At 38.5% G+C, this 22,332-nt stretch overlaps 1 protein-coding gene across 1 annotated transcript in view; it reads right to left on the bottom strand.

Moving 5' to 3' along the window:
• Positions 1 to 473: 473 nt before the first annotated feature.
• Positions 474 to 22,332, bottom strand: part of E2F1 (E2F transcription factor 1) — a 29,544-nt gene continuing 7,685 nt past the window's right edge. The window contains exons 2-7 of the mRNA XM_026681690.2: positions 17,032 to 17,122; positions 15,661 to 15,880; positions 9,303 to 9,455; positions 8,072 to 8,186; positions 6,671 to 6,875; positions 474 to 4,265 (exon numbers count right to left, since the gene is read on the bottom strand). Coding sequence (XP_026537475.1) covers positions 4,015 to 4,265; positions 6,671 to 6,875; positions 8,072 to 8,186; positions 9,303 to 9,455; positions 15,661 to 15,880; positions 17,032 to 17,122 — 1,035 coding nt within the window. The 3' untranslated portion in view covers positions 474 to 4,014. The remainder of the gene's footprint in view (positions 4,266 to 6,670; positions 6,876 to 8,071; positions 8,187 to 9,302; positions 9,456 to 15,660; positions 15,881 to 17,031; positions 17,123 to 22,332) is intronic.

Genomic DNA, 22,332 nt, shown 5'->3' with positions numbered 1-22,332 from the left:
AAGGTAAGAAGGCATGAGATGTGAAGATCATGACTTGAAAACTTATGGAATAACTTTCTGTTGCAGGTGATGCTGAAGTTGAAGGATGAAAACATTAAACAGCATTTTAATGTACAAGTGAAAATTGAGATTATCAGGGAACATAGCGGCCATCTTATCTGTTGAATTGGGGGAAACTTGAGAGGTCTATAAGAAATTGTTATGCAGTCATGCATAATTCTCTCCCCCCTCCAATCCCAAGCAGGCAGCAGAACAGGGTTCAAATCCTGACTTGTTTTTATAGAACTACTGTTCAGCTTATTGAACCATACAGAATACTGCATTTTGTTGAAGTCTCTTCAGGGACTTTTGTAGGACAACATTTTAGTAATAATTATGGCATGTTTGTCATTCTACCACAGGTAATTATGCTGTACTCCTTACATTCTAGGTAACTATCAAAAAGAAAATGCATTCAAGAATTATCTAAAATGTAAAGAATATAACATGGTTTATTGCTTTGACATATCCAAAAACTGGGCCCTGGCATTATAGCATTATTATTTTTGTTCCCAACCAGTAAGAATGGAACATCAATTCAGGAAAGTATTAGAATACTCCAGTAGGCAAATATCAACACAATCTTTAAAGAATCTGTTCCCTTATATTCCAGCAACTAGCCTTTTTTTTCCTGGGGGGGGGGGGGAGAGAAGAGAGAGGGCTGGTCCTCTGCACTAGGTAACTAAAGAGAAAAAATATCTGGCACAATACAGTGACTTTTGTATGAGTTGCATCAGAAAGAGGCTAGCCAAAGCAGTACTGGTCTTCCCTTGTGAAAGCAAGATGTGCTCAGTATGAATATATCAAAAGGTATAAATCTATCAATGAATCCTTTGGAACAGATTGTCTCTGTTTGCTGCAACTACTGAGGGAGATATCCACATTACAAAAAGATAAACGTTTCAGAAAGTTAAGATTACCTATGTACAGAAATGCAATCCAGATTTGTAACCCTGGTGCCTAGATGAATTGAATTAAAACTGCCATCAGCCCCAGCCAACTTGGCTAACATTTAATATTATAGGAAATCCAGAAGGCATCCAGATAAGGCTCACTTAGAGATCAGTAATTAATGTGAATATGATCAAATTGTTCTCCTGTTTGTATCTGAAACAAGAAATAAGGTGTACCTTGGCTACAGAGAACATGTTTTGCCAGTTATTATTCTGAAGTAGTGCAGTCTACAAGAACACAGCATTAAGTTTCTTGAGAACAGATTAGTTGCAAATGTCCAACTTGGAAAATGCAATGTTTGGAGAGTTAGCTGTTTCTCCTTATGTAGAGCCTAGCAACACAGGGATAATTTTTAACTTGATTCAGCTTTAGGAACTGGCAACCTGAGAAAGAGTTGAAAGGTGAGAAGAGAGGATGGGAATCATATTGTGTATCTATGTTTATACAACCGCCTGATGAATTTTGATTTGAGGAAGCATATTTATATGTGTTGCCTGAAGAAGACCCAGTTAAGAGATGCTTTTGATCAGTCTTGTCCAAAAAAAAAGCTCCAGTGAAATTTAAATTATTTGGGACTGGGTGTCACAATGCTTTACATTAGTAGTTCTCTCATCTGTTAAGAACACAAATACACAAAGCCACACACTGAGTCATGGTTACCTTTCCATAAAGCAAAATACACTCCTAACATGTAGGAGCACACTTTGGTGAGTTCCAGTAAATAATACTTAAAAGGACTAAGAAGGCACCTCAGGGACAGCACCAATTACTGCTTTGTGATGCACTAGGAACAACTCCTAGTCAAGCTGATGGCATTCATACCTGCTGCTAAAGCCCCATTCCTTCAACTAAAGCTACTTCTCAAAATGGATAAACCAAAATGGATAAATCCTTCCACAAACTCTTATCCTACCAGTGTGTGTTTCCCTCCCCCACCCTCCCTTTCAACATACCAAAATATTTCTCTACAGTAGTGTTTCTCAACCTCAGCAACTTTAAGATGCGTGGACTTCAATTCCCAGCACAATGGCTGAGGAATTCTGGGAACTGAAATTTGCACACCTTAAAATTATTGAAGTTCAGAAATACTGCTCTACAAGATGAACCTGTTGTCCATCCTCTATGAATAAATAGCATTTCAATTCACTTGTCTTGACCAGTCATACTCTCTCAACATATTGATGAGACATTGGATCTCTTCACTATTCGAGGCTCTTTGACCACAACGTACTTGTTCCCAGGTTCTCTGCTATCACTTGCTAGATCAGCAATTCTAATCAGATACCTAAAGAGTCTCTTTCTACATACCTGGACATGTTGAGTTCATGCACCCATATTCCTCTGACACTATCCTTTATCTTCCAGGAACACTGGATGGAGCCACATAAATAATAAATAAATAACATGAATCCATGATTTCTGGATGCATCTTATGCTTAGCATAGGGATTGGGATAATGAGAAAAGTCTGTGTTTTCCCTTCACTTTACAGGAAAGGGGTAAACAAAGGCATTGGTTGCTTGCTGTCTGACAATACTGTGTAGGGTTAACCTCCCTTACTATTATGGAAAATAGCTAGCAATCCTCCCTTTCCTCCTGCTGAAGCAAAACGTTCCAGTAACTTCATTTCCTAAGACAAGCAGTGTCCCCTCTGCATTGTTGGCTGTCTGCTCTAAACCTAAAGACAGCTGAGCAGACTGAGCACCTCACTATGAAAAAAAAAAAAATCACCATAATAAAAACCCATCCCATCCCCAGATAAGATATATAGATATTCTACCAGGGAATAGACTTTCCACAAAATAATATCCATAGTGGGAGGTGAGGAACACCCAAAATAAATAAATAATCTTTAAAGCTTTATGGTGAGGCTAACGAGGAAAAAAAATACGTTTGCATCGGCATCCAGAAACAATTCACCCCACCATTCTTGGTGCCTCATTTTTGAAAGCCAGTTTCTCCTTTTCAACCAGAACATTTTTTTAAAAAGAGCAAAAAAAAAAAAAAGTTCACCCATTTTTCTAACGCATCCAATTACCCATTAGCTTTTCACTAGTTTGAGCAGCATGTTTAACAAAAGGCTCCCATTATATCATCCATCCTATCCAGTTGGTTTTCTTTCTTCTACTTGACCATTCTTTGATACTGAGTTGCAAATCTCTGGTTTATCATTTGCCAGCATACAGAATTTTCCCAGTCCTAGATAAAGGTAAAAATGCCAGCCAACCAAGTAGAGATGGACTGCAAGAGTCCGTCTCAGATCAATGACTGTTCTGAGAAGTACCGTTCTGGTCACCTTCTCCCACCGCTGCCTGGCAGAAAGGTGTCCCTCAAAATAATGTGCTCAGTGCTTCTGCCACACAACCTAAACAGTTTGCAGAGAAAGGAATGGAGGGGCCCCCTCTTCTAAAGACAGCTTCTGACCATCATGTTCTTCTAAGCCAAGATTGAGAAATTGCTCACAACATAGAAAATTAAGCACCTGATAAAAAAGGGGCCTGCCCACAGCCAAGTATTGTCTAAAGTGAAATTCAGGGAAAGGAGTGGTTCAACAAGAATAACTAGGCTGCTGCAACAGCATCTCTAAAGCTATCCCTATAGATTCCAAACATGGCACCAGAGAATCAAGGTGACCCTACTCACGTATTCCTAAGTATTATTACTACTCTGGGCCTGGGCACAGCAGGCTTGAGGTGATGCCTGCTTTCTTTCAATCAGGTCACAAAAACAAGCTTGCAACATTCACAGCAGCAATTAGCTTCACAGCCATCTCCCTCAATTACAGGGAGAGGGCCAGCAAAAGGCAGCCATTCCAGGAGCTGAGTGCTCCCACTGTCACTGATGCCAGACCACACCCTGCCATTTTCCTTCCCTGGCCTCTGATTTACAGCACACTGGCCCTGAAGATGACAACTAGCCCTGGAATTGTATTCAGACGTCAGCTTCAAAAAAGATCCCCCCCCCGCCTGTGGTGGGGTAGAGTTGACCAGGTGGCGCTCCCCTTTCCCCAACCCGAGGATATTCAGTAACCCAAGGAGGTGAAATCTCCAAAGTCACAGTCAAAGAGCTCACTGATGCCTTCACCCTCCTCGAGCCCAAAATGATAGTCCTGAGTCTGGGGTGGTGAAAGTGCAATGAATTCAGAGGGCAGAAAACTTGAGAAGTCATCCTTGCCCTGCAGAAGCAAGGCATCCATGGAAGCCAGTGGTGAGAGGTTTACATCATCCCCGGGATACTTCAGAGGCAGCGTAGTCTCTCCAGATAACAAAGGTTCTGCCAAGAGATAAAGGAGAGACTTAGTAGCCATCATAATAGATATACCCCTGCCTTTAATCCCAAGTAAATATCCCAAATAAAACCTTCTCTGTACACAAAAACAAAGTTGCTTAATCTTCCAATTATATATAATATACAATGTTTCTTCCAAAATTGTATAAACAATTTTCATGGCTCAGCTGCAACTACAAAAATATCTGATGTGGTCTCTATCACAAAATAGGAATACATTATATATAATTTGAAACAAAATGTAAAAACCTTTTCGTAGAAAAACTCTTGAGAGAGAAATTCACTTGGTACAGGAATGTACCAAGAAATGCTACCTTTCTTTCTCATTTGTAGCTTTTTTCCCCATCAAGCCTTTCTAGATAGAGCCTTTGTAGAAGTATGTTAGCAAAAAACACAGCTTTTGTCACCTTTCTCAATGCTTCTCTATCCCATTAAATTGGATCTGGTTACTTGTATATCATTCTCCCCTAATGCCATCTGTCTCTATGCCTTCTCCCTTTATTCCACATCTTTGCCCAAAAGATTCAAAGTAGTCATATTCACAGAAGTGCAGAACCAACAATGCAAGACTAACAACAACTTGCATACATATTGCAAAAGGATGTATTTGCTTTAGAGCCAGGGTATTTGAAAATCTGGCTTGCTCTTGCTCATAATTTAAGATCAGATGTGGAAGCCTTTCTGTATATTTTGTATATTGTAAATGCTATGAAATAAAAAGACAAAATAGAATGTCCTCCTTTATGGCATTTTGATACAGGAGTTCCTTTCTCTTAAAGATAAAAATGGCCATGATTCTTCAAACTAGGGCCGTAATTTACATTTACAACTGCTACCGAGCAAAATTATTTGTTCTGAAAGTTGGACAGATTTGAAGGCTGAATTTGTTTTGCCTAACAGAGGCTTAGCACAGTCATTTCCAGCTCAATTTTGGCAGTATAATCTCAGCCTGAACAAAACTATGCCTGCAAATTTGAAGAATGAGAGAATAACAACAGATTGAAAGGGATCAGTCTAAATACCAATAACAACAAAAATGAGACTTAGCAGAGTTCACAAACTACTGGACAATGTCCTTAATTTCATATCCTAGCAAATAATGCTGAAGATCGTCCAGTTGCATATTAGAACCAGATATGAAAGGGGAGATACCAGCCATTTAAGCGGGTTTAGGAAGCAAACAGAGAACAAGAGGTATTATTTCAGATGCATGCTGAATAACTGAGAAAGCTAAAGAGTACCAAGAAGTCAACATGTGCTTCACTTCATAGAAAAGCCTCTGATGGTGTCGGCCATGGCAACCTGTGGAATATCTTTAGGAAAATAGAAATCCCAATGCATCTCAGTATCCTTTGAGAAACCTACAGTTAGGACAGAAAGCCCCAGCCTGGATGGAATATAGTGAAACAAACTGCAGGTAGTCCCTGACTTACAACAGTTCATTTAGTGACCGTTCAAAGTTACAATGGCACTGAAAAAAGGGACATGACAATTTTTAACACTTACGACTGTTGTAACATGCCTGTGGTCACATGATCATCACATGATTCAGACACTTTGCAACTGACTCATATTTATGACAGTTGCAGTGTCCCGGGGTCATGTGGTCACCATTTGTGACCTTCCGACAAGCAAATCAACGGGGGAGCCAGATTCACTTAACAACTGTGTTACTAACTTAACAACTGAAGTGATTCACTTAACAACTGTGGCACGAAAGGTCATAAAGTGGGGCAAAACCCACTTAATAAATGTTTCACTTGGGCTCAATTGGGGTCATAAGTTGAGGACCACTTGTACTATCTTCTTATTTATTCAACCCACATTCTGAATATATATACTGAGAAAAGCTGGATTGGAAAAAGATGAGCATGGTTTTAAAATTGGAAGAAGCATCAATCATCTAACTGTGCTACTCTGACAGCTAAAGTGCAAATGATCTGGAAGCTCCAGTAATGTAACTTAAGTTCAGTGGAAGAAACAGGGCTAAGATCAAATATAAAGAAGACAAAACTCACGACAACAGGTACAGCAATTGGCCTTAAATTTGACAATGATGATATTTTAGGATGGACTATCAACAGTAAAAGAAACAGAAATCAAGAATTTTTTCCCCTTGATAGGGTGGTAATGAAGGCTTCAGAAAAAAACTATTCAGATACCACGATGCATTATGTCTACAAAATGAAAACACTGTAGATAAAACAATTATGGGTATACTTTTGTGTTCTTCCCAGTTATATGTACACTCGCTACTGAAAGGCCACACTTTAGGAAATGCATAGCTACAATAGTCAAAACACAAGCTTGACACAGAATTATCTGACTGAAAAGGCTTGCTGGCCTCAGTTACTCTTGGGTGCCAATTCTTAAGGCAACAATTCATATACCTTGGTCTCCACTCAACAATGGCAAACTTGTATCCTGAGAAGGGTGTAGAAGCGCAGAGGGTGTTGTTTGTGAAGGTTCTGAAGAAGGTTCCTCTGAAGCCACTTTCAATGGACTCTTGGTGGGACTACAGACACCAGAGCTCTCTTCTGGGCACAGGAACACATCAACAGGGCCCTGAGTACTTTTCACAGCAATTTGGAAAGCCTAACAGAGAGAGAGAAAAGAACGTTTGAGGAGACATATAGAAGACCGCACAAACTTTTGTTGTGAAGGTGGTACTGGTAAGCCTCTGTAGTTCTTTTCTATGAAGAACATTTTGGGAACATCAGTTTTACAAAATCTTCAGAATTTTATCTCTTCGGGACTAGATGACAAAAAAAATTGAAACGTCTAACTCTTTTGCCTTGTTTCACTGCCAGGGACAACTATTGCTCATAGCAACACAGTTCCTAAATTCTGCAAGGAATTTTTTTTGAGAAGCCCAGTACATCTCAATATCTGAGTGAAAAACATTCTATTTTGTAATGATGTCCCCTCATAGTTTTAATACTTTGTAGAAAAAAAATGTATTAAATAAAAAATAGTAAAACGAGAAAGGAAAAGTTCCACTTGAAGCATTCTATTTTGTTATATCTCGGTTTAACATTGCTATTCATGAGTTAACAAGGCACTGCATCTACCTAGACGATAACTGCTTAGTAATAAAGAGCTGCAAAAGCCTTTATTCTGTGCATCATTCGTGGCTCCAAACAGAGAGTAACTTATTCTATTAAATCCAAGATGTATAACCTCTTATTTCACATGCCCCAAACTTTCCTCACTATATCAACAAACCTCTCCCCTGAGCTCACCAGTTATATTTGGTTAGATTAGGCACAAAACATTGGTTCAGATGGTATGTCCTACAAAAGGACATTTTCTTACAGGACAGCACAGTAATTGGATAGGATTTCATGTTTATCCACCATTTAACTAACCTAGGCTATAACACTTTGTGCCAGCTGATTATTGTAAAATATTGCAGAGTGTATGTGACCCAATGACATACAGCTAAAACTATATTCAAAGAGACTGAGTTCAATATGTCAAAGAGTGGTTGAGCTGGGCAGCTATAGAAATTGGATGAATGGATGAATGAATGAAGAGATCAGCAATCACATATACAGAATCTTGCATTTAAAAACTAAGCTTCCCTGGATCTATCATACTGGTGGCAAGATTTCATGATACTGTTTCAAGATATACTACACTTAAATGGACTTGTATAAATCGTTCCTACCTAATGAGGAATGGAAAGGATAAACATAGTAAGAAGGATTTGGATTCTGAAAATTAAGCATGTAAGTATTCTATGAGAGGCCCCAAATGGCCCCTGTAATTCTTAGAAGTAGGGAGGTTACCTCTGCAGGATCAGAGACTTGCATCTGTGTCTCAGGGGGAGCTTTGATCACCATCACCAGCTGCTCTGAGGGGTCTGCAATGTTGCGTAGATCTTGGCAAGTCACATAAGCTGAAGTATGGTCAGTCAAGTTTTGTCAGAAATATCACAAGATATGTGTCAAGATACAAAACTAGAATAGCAATATACAACTGTCAGGCCCAAATCATTACTTATTGGGAAAGAGGCATACAAGAAGTCCTTGATTTATAAACAGTCGTTTAACCACCATTCAGGGTTACAATAGCTTTAGACTAATTTCCGTAATTTCAGGATGCAATTAATCTGGCCATGAAGAGTTAATCTTATTCAACATAACCATGTCTATATGCCTGTTTCTATTTCTTTCTTTTTAATATTTGGATGCCAGTCTATTTCAAATTTTAATTATTTTAATTATTTCCCTCCATGTAATAAACAATCTGTTCAGGACACACACTTTTAGTTGGAAAACAGTTCCTTGCTAACTGTTATTCTCAGTCTTCTGACTTGCAATTTCTGAGATCTGTGAAATTCCCCACAAGTTTGCAGAGTGTCAGAAAATTGATTTCAATTATTCAAAATTATGAGCATTCTCATTAGTTTAATCCTGTGCAAGTGAGGTGTCGAAGAGATTAATCTAACCAATTTCATTCAGTACACTTAAGGCTTTACCACATATATCTTACCTGCAATATGCAACTTGCAAACCTGTTTTATTGGAATGTTATTGCAAGGGGGGGAAATGGGGGGTGGGGTGGGGAGGGAGGATAGCTGAAGTTTTCTCTCACATGCATATGTTAAGACTGTTCATTTACCAGAAAGGGTGGATTGCAGATTTCATTATCAGGAACAGGTTCAGCTACAGAACTGCCAGGCAAAAATCAACAAAAAACATCTGACAGATGCACCACCACCCTTCTTTTGCTTTTTTTCTGAGATATTATACACACATGTACACCTCCACACCTCACTGACAATTCAGAGCCTTAGCCAACAACCAGGTAGGGATTTTCCATTAACTCACAGGGTGTGGAAGTACAAATTAAAGTACCAACACCCAATCCAGGAATGTCGGGAGTGCAGCTGCCTGTTTGGAATATGGTACTTTACTGCTACTGGTTACTGCAGAAGATTTGCTCCTATGAACCTATTTTGTGCTCTATGGTTGGATAAAGCCATCCAATCCCCATTCATCTTGAAGAGAAGGATATTGCTTGTTTTCAGGTTCCTCAGTAAGGATCTTGAATTGAGTAGTACACATCTGGATAAGGTTGTCCAGATGCTGTTCTGCTGCTTGAAGATCCTGTAGTTCCTTCATTAACACTTGACTCTTATTGGTGCCCGCCACAGAAGTCCGGTTCCCCCTAGAAAACAGAGTAAGGCAAGATGAAATACTCTGTGACTAATAACTTGGCAAATCTTAGCATTAAGGTAGATGAGAAGTAAACTGCATTGTGTGCACTTTCACATTGTCAGAAAAACACAGCAGAAGACAGACAAATGCTCAATTAAGTAAATTAGTTATTTTTTAAAGGGAAAGTTCAACAAATTACCTGAAGAAAATATTCTTGCCACATAGTATTCTAATCCTTTGCCTGCTATAGGATTCCATGTTGTCCCCTATAATCTTTAATATCCATATAAAGCCATTGGGAGAAAACATTCTGAGATTTAACCAAGGTATCATCAATAGGCATACGAGGCCATGCAGGATAAGTTCCAGGAGAGTAATGGCTGGATGAGAACCAATAAAACTATGACTGAATCCTAACAAGACTGAAATGTTGTTGAGAGGGAATTCCATCTTATGAATTAGGAAGACAGGTAGTTCTAGATAATTCTGAACTCCTTCACAGCAGCTGATGGATTAAGGAATAACTCCAAGCAATGAATTTTGTAACTGAAGACCCACGTGTCACAGTAACTAAAAGTCTTTGATTTTTTTTCTGGATCGAGTGATCCTTGTCTTAATAATCCCATGTTTGAACTAATATAATTCAGTTTTTATGGGGTTGCCTTTGAAACCTGTTCAGAGACTTTAGCAAGTGCAGAATTCAACCTCTTGGTTAGGGCAATTGTCCTACAAAGTCACTAGAGACAGTATAGCTATCTGTTTGCTTCCAAGACTAGATCAGTGCTGACTTATGAGAATGTTCCTCAAATATATTAGACTAACCTTTGTAGTGGACTGTGGTAATATAACCTATTGATCATTTTATCATTTTCTGTAAGGCCTTTGTATAACTAGCAGTAAGTCTAGGAAGATGTGGGCATTCTTGGTGGGGGTAGGAGTATCTTTGCTCAGAGTGCCTCATTCTGTTTTGATTCTGCCAGTTTAGAAGGAATAGGAAAATGGGTGAAAGTTCAAGGTACAAGATACACAGTTGTGCTTTCTCATGGGACTTTCCAAACTTTCCCATGAGACTTTCTGTGGCTGTATGATCTCATCCTAGCAAGGTAACATCTGGGACTTTCCAAGATTGTGTGTTCTCATGCTGGTGAAGTAATCTCCTGTTGAGGTCATTGTTTTCTGAATATGCATACTGTATTTTTGCTTGTGTTTTTTCTCAATAAATACTGCTACCTGAGTTCTCTCAGGGTTGGCATTTTTCTCAGAGACAGTTCCCTGTGTCTCATTTCAATGTCAAACCACCATAAATGGTGACCCCGACGTGATAGCTTGGAAGGCTATACGTTTCCCGCATCCTATACTCATCGTCGCGGACGTCGACTGGGCCCTCATCTTCTTCGCTGGACGAAGATAGATTCTTTTCGTGAGTATGGGGGAGATCTCTCGAAGGCTCAGAAAGAGCACATCAGGGAATTGAGAGGGATCATTGGGAATAGTTTTGGGTTTGGAATTGGCAGTAGGGGTTGTGCTGTAGGAAAGAAAGAAATTGAGGACTTACTACAGTATGTTTGGAAAAATATTAAGTCATATCCGGAGGGAGGTAGTATTAAAGTAGAGTCCTGGAAAAAGATAGGGAAATTTTTGCACGAGGAACCTCGTGCCCCTTCTTCAATTTTGTTAACCTGGAGGGTGATAATGGATGCATTAGCTACTTATGAACAACCGCTCCTATCACCCCCCGAAGAAGGTTTGCCGCTTTACCATGCGGTACGTTTGTTGCCGCCGACGGCACCTCCAGATAAATCTGGGGGACTGTCTGGCGCTAGCAATACTTTGTCAGAAGATAAGAGTTTACCTTTAAGGGTTCAGGTGGATGCAGTTACTGCAGCTATTCAAGAAGCAAAGAATAGAGGGGAATTATCAGGAGATGATTTGGTGGAGTTTGGAGTAGAAGTTCAACTTAATCCAGTGGAAATTGTCATGGATGCTGCATTAAATCCGCAGCGGGAGTGGAAGCCTTTACAGCTCAGAATTTTGAGGGAAGTTAAGCAAGCAGCAAAAGAATATGGTGTTAGAACGCCATATACTCAGGCATTGTTAGAAGCAGTTGGTTATGGAAATAAAATGATTCCGGCTGACTGGAAAGCTCTGTTGAATATGATTTTAACTCCAGCTCAATATTTGGTGTTAGATCAGAAATGGAGACAGCTGGCAGTCCAGAGGGGAACAGCAAATGTTACCCCAGATCAGCTTTACGGAGCTGGTAATTTTACAACAGTGGAACAACAGAGAGATGGTATGCCTGAGGAAGGGTTCATTCTTCTCCCACAAATAATTTTTCAAGCCATAGGGTCTCTCCCTGACGGCGAAGGTGGTGAGAAGACCTTTACTAACATCAAACAAGGGAACAATGAACCCTATGAAAATTTCATTAGCAGATTGAAATTGGCTATTGAAAGACAAATTGATAATCAATTCGCCCAGAAAGAGTTGCTTTTTAAGTTAGCAGTAGAACAAGCTAACACAGATTGCAAAAAGATTTTAAATCCACTGGTAGCAAGTGGAGAGCGAGAAATCGCAGATTTGATTAATGCATGTAGGAAGGTTGGGAGTCAGTCTTTTAACATGGAAACTTTAGCTCTGGCTTTACAAACAGGACATGCTCAAAAGGGGAATTGTTTCAATTGTGGGAAGCCTGGACATTTTAAAGCGCAATGTCGGGCTCCTGGAGGAGGTCAAAGTCAGCAGAATAAGAGATCAATGGGACAGGGTGTTCGTCCTAAATCAGTGTGCCCAAAATGTAAGAAAGGATACCATTGGGCATATCAGATGCTCCTACAGTTTTTACTGATGGAGGGAAAGTTTTTGGTGCTTGTGTTTGGAAAGATAAATCTGGAATTTGGCATACAAAAGTGACTTCAGAGCAGAAGTCTGCCCAGCAGGCAGAACTTGCTGCTGTAGTTTTGGCTTTTCAAAATTTTCACAATCAGGATTTTAATTTAATAGTGGATTCATTGTATGTGTATAATTTGTTACCCTTTGTAGCAGGTTCTTATTTGTCTCCTGGAATATCACCTGATATTTTAAGATTGCTTTTGCTGTTACAAGGATGTTTGGAGCAGCGTGTGAATGTGTGTTTTGTTGCTCACATGCTACGCTCAAGACCATGTTGACTAAATTAAATAAAAAAGGAGGGAAGCTCCTGGGGCTTCCGGCGATTCAAGATCAATTAAATCTAGCTTTGTATACTTTAAATTTTTAAATTTGTCTGGTAACCCCCAGCGCGGCCAGCAGGCATTTTTCTTCTCCTTCTACAGATGCGGTGAGACCTCGGGTGTTGGTGCGGTTCCTTCCGGATCCGGCATGGGTTCCTGCTGAGCTGATAACGTGGGGACGTGGTTATGCAGCAGTTGAACATCTTGGTCAAATTCGTTGGGTTCCTGGTCGGTGTGTTCGGCCTGATCATTCGCAGGCACCTGTGAAGGAAGTTTCGGAGGAGCAGGATGGTGTATCTGTGGTTCCTGATCCTGTTGATTCTGCCTAATCTGTCCTGGGCTGCTCGGGTGCGGAGAGAGCAGCGACAGCATGTTCAGCGTGCCGGAGATTTGGGCGATGATTTGTGGACAGATAATAATTACATTAAAGATTTGCGCACAACTGCCAAAAACTTGAACATCACCAATTGTTGGTTGTGTATGCACCTTCCTGGGAGAGTGGGAGAAGGACTAACATTGCATGGAGTGCCTTTTGAGGAAAAAGATTTAATAAAGAATGCAACCTGGAGAAAACAGTTGTCTTGTGCTACAACAGAGCAATTCCAGATCCTAACCATGGGAGGTAATCTATGGACACAAATTTCTCGAGGTCTTATCCCGCCTTTGGGAATTGCTATGAACTATAGAGATATTCATATTTTAAATAATTTTACTGTTGCTATGTTTAATGATACTATAAAGAATATTAAGATGATTAATGTAGAAATGTCTGAAATTCGTACAGTTACTTTGCAAAATCGATATGCTTTAGATATTATGTTAGCTGCTCAAGGAGGAGTTTGTGCTTTAATTCATTCACATTGTTGTGTTTTTATACATAATTATGAGCCAAACATTACAAAGACTGTTCAGGACATGGAAGATCGTATTGCTCAGCATCAATCTGGAGCTGATGGGTTTAATGCATCATTCTGGGACAGTCTGTGGTCCTGGCTTCCTGATGGATCATGGTTTCGCTCCTTATTGCAAGGGGTTGTTATTATTATTGCTATATGTATCTTATTATGTTGTTTTATTCAATGTATTCCTAATCTATTACAAATGTGTACCTCAGTCTTCCGGCGTGAGGGATCAGGTCATGAGGGAACTGTGTACTATGCCACTAAAACACCCCCTATCTTTGAATAAATAAAAAAAGGAGGGAATGTGGTAATATAACCTATTGATCATTTTATCATTTTCTGTAAGGCCTTTGTATAACTAGCAGTAAGTCTAGGAAGATGTGGGCATTCTTGGTGGGGGTAGGAGTATCTTTGCTCAGAGTGCCTCATTCTGTTTTGATTCTGCCAGTTTAGAAGGAATAGGAAAATGGGTGAAAGTTCAAGGTACAAGATACACAGTTGTGCTTTCTCATGGGACTTTCCAAACTTTCCCATGAGACTTTCCGTGGCTGTATGATCTCATCCTAGCAAGGTAACATCTGGGATTTTCCAAGATTGTGTGTTCTCAAGCTGGTGAAGTAATCTCCTGTTGAGGTCATTGTTTTCTGAATATGCAGACTGTATTTTGCTTGTGTTTTTGCTCAATAAATACTGCTACCTGAGTTCTCTCAGGGTTGGCATTTTTCTCAGAGACAGTTCCCTGTGTCTCATTTCAATGTCAAACCACCATAGTGGACCTGTTTGGGGACCTTTCTGTGAGAAATGCCTGGAAAGTAGTGACAAAAGCAACTATCTTCTTCCAAGTGACCATGCCTAATAAATCCTGAGAGATTTTAAGTTATTTTAGGCTTGGTTTTTATATTCTTACTTCCTGCCTCTAAAATGTTCTGGAACTGGTAGTGTATAATATCAGTAGGAAGCTTCAGGAATTTGCCTAAAGTCATTCCTTTCCCATCTTAAATTATTCCACTTTCTTCTCATCAGTGGTCACCAAGCATGCTCACTTCTCATTTATTTATTAGAATTATATTACGTCTTTCTTTCAGGATCTCATTATGGTATGAATTGCACTCCACTCCTACCAACTTTTCTTTGTAATAATGAAGGTGTAAGATATACTGGGATAAGAGATAATGTCTGACCAAAATAATTCAGTGAGCTTCTATGGCCTATAAGAGTACTCTTTAGTTGTAATCCAATATTTTAACCATCATATCATATTGTTGGTGACCAGTTTTCTTGTACATCTACAAACTTAAATTTTCCCTGAGTCTCTCATCTATAAGCCATAGTACCAATAGTATATGCAATAATGTTGTCATTTTGCAAGAATGTTGGATTACTGCCATAACAGGGTAGTCCATCAACCCATAAAGCTTCACTTTTCATATTTAAAAGTATTTATTTCTATCAGATAATAAGCAGCAAAATATACTAAATTCTCAGAACATAAGTTTACAATAAGCAACAATTGTATGTTCATGTAGAAATTGATGAGTTAAAATTATTTATGCAATTGATCAAACTTTCATCTACAATTATTGTCTCACTTTTAACTAAACTGAGCACAGATTAATGAACTGTTATTCATGATATTTTCACTGGTCTAATGTTATTAATATGATTTTTCCTTGCAATAAATTTCTTCCCTGCGGTACTGCTTTGAAGTAAATAAAAAAAAAAGACAAATATTATTTTTGAGTATACTTCCAGAAAATGCACAAATGTACAGAAGTAAGGTTATAACAGAGTATTCTTACACATATATAATACTATGTAATTTTGATGTAGGATAATTCAGATTATCATGTTCTAATTCTCTTGATTGAAAGCACATATAGGCACAGGCATACAAAGAATCTATAATCTATAACTATTTATAAAAAACACATACCAATAACATAAATGGAAACTGTGGCAATTTAATATATAACTAAGTACAGACGGTACTCTACTTATGAATGGGTTACATTATAATGGAGCCAAACAAACATTTATCAGACCTAATTAGAACATCATCAGAACTAAAAGCTGGCAGAAAGACAGGTGACATTCTACTTACAGCCATTGGATATGGTTCTTGGATTTCTTGGTGATGAGCTGGATGCCCTCCAGGACATTGGTTATGTCATAGATACGCCTCTTCTGCACCTTTAGTACTTCAGCAGCCCAGTTGAGATCCACAACACCATCAGGAGACTGACTCAGCAGCTCTAAGAAGCGCTTGGTGGTCAAATTGAGAGAAGTTTCATAGCGGGATTTCTCTCCAGGAGACTTTAAACCTGGGGATGAATCAGGGCTTAATTACAACTAGCAAAGCAGCTGCAATTCTTCTTAAATAAATTCCAAACTTAAATCATCAATGTGCTCAGCTTGCACTATTCATTTGACAAGAAAGAAAGCAATGTTGTTGGAGAAAGGCTCAGCGTTTCTATCATTCTCTCAAGCCTCATCTAGCCTGAAAGCTGCAATGACTACCTTAGAAATAGAAAGAGAGGAAGAAACACCACTCACTTTTCCCACACTGACCAAGTATGTTGACAAGATACATTGTAGGGATATGAAAAATGGATTGTACTATTAAAGGAATTGAATCTGGTTAGATATTTTGGATGGATTGTACATTGTAAACCACCCAAAGTTTCCTTTAAGTGTGAGATGGGCAGCATATATATTTAATAAATAAATAAATAAAATAAAATACATACATATATATATATACACATATACATATACATGTGAATGAATGAATGAATGAATGAACAAACAAACAAGCGAATGATCATCTTTTAATGACCCCATAATCCCTTGTGGGGTGGAGTCTGGGCAACTGAATGGAGCTAGCAGTGTGTTTAATGGCCAGATGCCCTTCCTGTCACCAATGTGAAGTTTTGTTCAGAAGATATATTCTCAATGTGCCGGAGAAATATCTGACTCTCTACCTAGGATCAAACTCACAGCCACCTGATTGTGAGATGAGAGCTCCACCTCTAGGCCACTGCACCACTCCAATGAACGAATGAATGGACAATTGTGGGTAAGATAGCATCATTTGCCAAACCCAACTGTGAACTCAGATGAGGCTTTCACCTCAGCCATGAGTTAAAACAAATGTCTGTGTTTCAAGGAAATTAACCCTTAAAAAAATGAAATCTCTGATTTTTAGGGTGCTAAATTCTGAAACCCCAAAACCAACTTTGCAGAATATATGTCATTTCAGCAACAAAATTTCCCTCATAAATTCAAAAGCTTGAAAAAGCATCAATACTCCAGTATCCCAGTACTAGCAGTCATTTCTGAGATTTTACTGGATCAATTTCAGTGTATCTCAATAATTGTATTGAGAATCTGGCATTATTTAGCCACTAGGACAAGGGTTTTTGAAGTAGCTAAAGAAATTAAAGTACCAGAGTTCCCATCTATATACTGGTACCTTTTATAGGATTTTTTGCTTTTCCTCGAACCACCTGAGCGTTCTCTGCAATGTATTGATGGTCAGTCTCCAAATTCAATTTCCGTTTTACCTGGAAAATAAGTGAGATTTGTAAAAAAAAACCACACCATTTAAGCTCTAGTTAAACAAGAAGCAATCATGTAAAATTAGGAGCGTATTTACACATCTTATTTTTATTAAGGGCTGCCTTTAAACATAAGCCATTCAGAGTAGCCTGAACCATGAGATGGGTGATGAATTGGACGAATAAATAAAATTAAAATGATAGATGATAGATACTGTAGGCAGACGGATGGCATGATGAGAGCTACACTGCAAAAATATGGAATTAGATAAATATTTAAAAATGGGTTTGGGGAAAATTAATTGTTACATTTAATTAGTTGAAATAACTGTTACATTTTTGATAAACATATTTAAAATGTGTTCATTTCCTCAATTTTAAAATACATTAAGGGCAAAAATTAGCAGCAACTTTGGTTTTCCAGTCTCCATGCAGCTCATCTTGCTTGCTGTTCTATCTGTTTCAGATTGAACCTGATAATAAAACTCTGATCAGAATCCCTCCTCTATTGCATTAGAGGTTGGATTAACAAACTTAGATGACTATCATAACGATTGTCTATGAAGTTTAACTGATATTATCCAGTCACTTTAATAGCCCTTACAAGGTCAAGAGTGGGGGCCATTCCGGGGGTGTATCTAGCACATTTGACACCCAGAGCAACTATTTCCACTCATCATATAGTACCATGAGGTTCTGGAATTTCTGCTGATTCTATCTCTGCCATTGCTGCCACATCACTGACTGACAAACAGTGACCAATTCTATACCAACTGCTGACCTTCTGGATAATCTCCTATCTTACATTCCCTCATTGTCTCCATTTGTGGCAAACCATTCCCACCATTTCATTTTAGTATGCCCCAGGATCACTGTCATCTTAAGGAAAAGGATGTTCCATAGGAAGCAAGCTGCCACCAAGAACATCTACCGTCAAATCACCTCCCATAGCACACTCTAGTTGGGGAGTACACAGTCCTAACCATCCCGGTCAAATAAGCAGAATTTATAGAGAAAAGGCAATGTCTTATTGTCTTAGGTAAGCAGGTTGGAAGGCATATGTGCTTTAAAGCAGGGGTCCCCAATCCTGAGGCTGCAGCCCATTAAGAACTGGGCCACACAAGCAGCAGGCGAGCAGAGGAAACTCCATTTGTGCAAGTGGGGAGTACATATGATCACATGTAAAGCTTCATTTGTACAAATAGAGTCTTCGCACACTCACACCACTTGCACAGAACCATCTCCTATCCCTCTCATTGCCAATACCCCCCCCCCCGCCAGTCCAGAAAGGCTGGGGATCACTGCTTTAAAGGCAGTAATTAACATTTTGAATTTTACTGTACTTGGAAACAGATTGGCAATGAGTGCTGCAGGAATGTGACTGGACAGGAAGCAAGAGGACCATTGCATGTTGGCCAATTGAAGTTTTTAGGTGATCTTAAAATGCAGCCCTTTGTTGATCAAATTAATTGTAGATTAAATCTAATTTGCAAATGATACACACATCACTGTCCTCAGAGTATTCAGTCTAAGTGAGGAGACCCATTAATATAGAATGGAGAAAAGTGCTTTAACTCTAGAAGAATTCCTGGATATTTTGCAAAAATGTAGAACTTTCTTTTAAGATTGTCCATTTCTATAAAAATGGGTTCAAAAGAGGAGACAAAAGAGAAACAGAAGCAGGCTGCTTTGGATATGGATTTAAAATCGACAGCATACAAGAATGACATTGACAAGGATGTTATATAAAGGATTAAATATGAAACTGGTGATATTTTAGTAGCAAAAGGGACACATAAATAATAAATCGGAAGAGAGACTTCGATGTGTGGATTTCAATTCAGAAGAGTGTCTTGGATACTTTTGATTTTGAACTTACAAAAGAGATGTGTGAAGGAGTTCCTGAGAAAAGATAAAGAGAGAATGAAAAAAACCCAGTTTCTGGGACACTACTTAAAAGGAATAAACATCAAGACTTAAAAAATAACAAGATTTAAAAAGTTGGTTCATTCAACTAAGGTTAAAATTATATATTTTATCCTAGCAGCTTTTAATGGGTATTTGACCAAGACTGAATGGAAGGAAGTTTTAAAGATGTGATAAAGATATGAGAAAATATTTTTTTTCTTGTATTGTTAGAGAAAGTTATCAGCTATGGTATTAAAATTGAAGGAAAATGTCAAACTTGCAAAAGGAGTTACTAAAAGGAGATGAAGAGAACAAATTTAATTTGTTGGACAGTATTTAATGGGATTACATTTCAGTATGTTGATGTTTGTAGTAGGTTCTTAATGAAATCTTATGTGATTAACTTTGAATGATAAAGCTTTAAAGATTTTATAGCTTCAAGAGATGGGAAGAAGATATTTGTATTTCTAGAAAAAAGAGTAAGTTATCGTAAGTGACTACAGTAAATGAAAGGAACATGAAAAATTACTTGTCTAAGGTTAATATATATTAAATTTACCAATATATACTTTATAGATAAATTTAAATATATACATTTGCTAAGAGATAAAGGTAAGATATAGGATGAAGTGTTTCTAGGTTGAAATGAGAAGGATGTCATAGGCTACTGAAATTGAAATTACATTGATGAAGTGAAAATCTTTTATGTATTTTTATATATTCCCCCCGCTTTTTTTTTATCTCTATGCACTTTTTTCTGTATTTTTCTTATTTTGCATTGTTTTTTTTTTAATCTTTGTACTTTTAAACTTCAATAGCAATTGTTACTAAAGCTAAGGGCACAACTGGCATACTAGCTGATGCTAGACAAGGGCTCTCCTGATTGGAGCTTTCTACCTGGTTCCTTGACCAAGAGCAGGGATTCCAGGAGGCTCCCAGATTGTGAACCTGCTTTTTCTGGGGAAGCACAAGAGATGAAGATCCTTTCTAAAACACAGTTCCTGACTTGTTTCAATGCGTTACATCAATTAATGGAAGCTTGTTCAATGAAAATAATAGCTTAGGATATAATCACCTTATTCTTTCCTGTTAACTTTTCAGGCATAATTTTATGTTTTCCTATGACAATTACACAAAATTACTACCTAACATAATTAAAAATTGATAACCTTTAGTAGGTATGTACCAAGGTTGGGGGGGGGCAGGGAAACCTTGATCCAGGTAACAGAAACAAATAGAGGCTAGGACAATTCAAGAAGGTAACAAATTATTAATAGAATAGAATACCAGAATTGGAAGGCACCTTGGAGGTCTTCTAGACCAGGGGAGGCCAACCGTTTGGACCTCAGGGACCACCAAACTCATAATTTTAGATCCCAGGGACCACTAACTGGTTCTGTGGGTGTGGCCTAATTTGTGGGTGTGGCTTGGTGGTCATGTGACTGGCTGGGCAGGGCTTGTATGTAAATATTATAAATATTTATATAAATATTGAATTTTTTATAAAAAAAGAGCAACCTTTATCCAAAATCAGGCAAAGCAGGCAGATTGAGTTGCTCACAGAATCATTCAGTGATCTATCTATCTGCCATCGGCTAGCTCAGTCTCTCAAATTTGCTTGCCGTGAGTCTGCACTGAATTTGCTTGCAAGCAAACCTTCAGTCCTAAGGGAGGTTCGGCTGTACTTAAAAGCAGAGCCGAAGATCTAAAGACTAGCTAGAAAGCAAGAAATCCAACCATTTCCTGCTTCCTAGTAATCTAAATCTCCCTGCACAGCAGAACAGCTGATGGTCGGAAAAAGGGAAAATAGCAATTTAGCAGGCAAGTTTACCAGGTAAGGAGTGAGTGGGCGGAAAGGGTTCCCACGGGCCATGTGGGTGGCGCAGCCTTGTGTTTCTGTGCAGCCTGGATTAATTGCTTTGGGGGGGGTGCTCTGAGGGTGAGATTTCTCTGCGGCCCACCAAAATTTTCTCATGGCCCACCAGTGAGCCGCGGCTCACCGGTTGATGACCGCTGTTCTATACCAGCCCCCTGCTTAGTCAGGAAACCCTACACCACTTCAAACAAATGATAAACCAGTACATTGGAAATGAAATGGAGTTTGATGTCTTTAGACATAAATTATATGTCTATACTTCCAAACTATCATATTTTTTCTTGCTTATATAATTTCCCACAAAATTGAAATAGGCTTTCTTCTGAATCATTCAACTATGTAAGTACATTATAAGCCAGTATCTGCAATAACCACAACACATGGCCAACAAAGCAATCACCAGCTGGAGATACTGTTCTTTAAAGGCATCTTTGCTTCTATAGGAAAGCAAATCTCTTTTACATATACTCACTGTATAGAACAGATATATATATATATATATATATATATATATATATATATATATATATATATATATACACATACACATACACATACACACACACACACACACACACACACACACACACACATATATATATATATATATATATATATATATATATATATATATATATTTTCTGAGGTTCTGCGGGTATTTGTATGTGGATCTTTGGTTATTGGGTTTTCTCGCGTAAGATTCAAAGTATCTAGGCAGCGTTTGATGAAGTCTCATTCATCATCTTCAGGCTTGCTTCTTGGCTCTGTGCTTCTCAGAGTGATGTGAGCTTTCAGCTGCTTCTTCCTTCTAACTGCCAGTGGGGTGTGACTTGACTGGGTGGGGCTTGATGAATGAGACTTCACCGAAACGCCGCCTAGATACTCTGAATCTCACGCGGGAGAAAACCCGAATAACCAAAGATCACACACAAATACCGCGAGAACCTCAGAAAACTATATATATATATATATATATATATATATATATATATATATATATATATATATATATATATATGTTTTCTGAGGCTCTCGCGGGCATCCGCACGTGGATCCCTGGTGACTATATATATATATATATATATATATATATATATATATATTTTCTGAGGTTCTCGCGGGTATTTGTGTGTGGATCTTTGGTTATTCGGGTTTTCTCCCGCGTGAGATTCAGAGTATCTAGGCGGCGTTTCGATGAAGTCTCATTCATCAAGCCCCCACCCAGTCAAGTCACACCCCCACTGGCAGTTAGAAGGAAGAAGCAGCTGAAAGCTCACATCACTCTGAGAAGCACAGAGCCGAAGAAGCAAGCCTGAAGATGATGAATGAGACTTCATCGAAACGTTGCCTAGATACTTTGAATCTTACGCGGGAGAAAACCCGAATAACCAAAGATCCATATATATATATATATACACTTGTATAAACAAGT

The sequence above is a fragment of the Notechis scutatus genome, chromosome 3 (genome assembly GCF_049901735.1).
Source record: "Notechis scutatus isolate UNSWTSFEM ecotype Mainland chromosome 3, rNotScu1.2, whole genome shotgun sequence".
NCBI lineage: Eukaryota > Metazoa > Chordata > Lepidosauria > Squamata > Elapidae > Notechis > Notechis scutatus.
The sequence above is the reverse complement of the archived record's forward strand: the minus strand, read 5'-3'. Positions and strand labels throughout refer to the sequence as shown.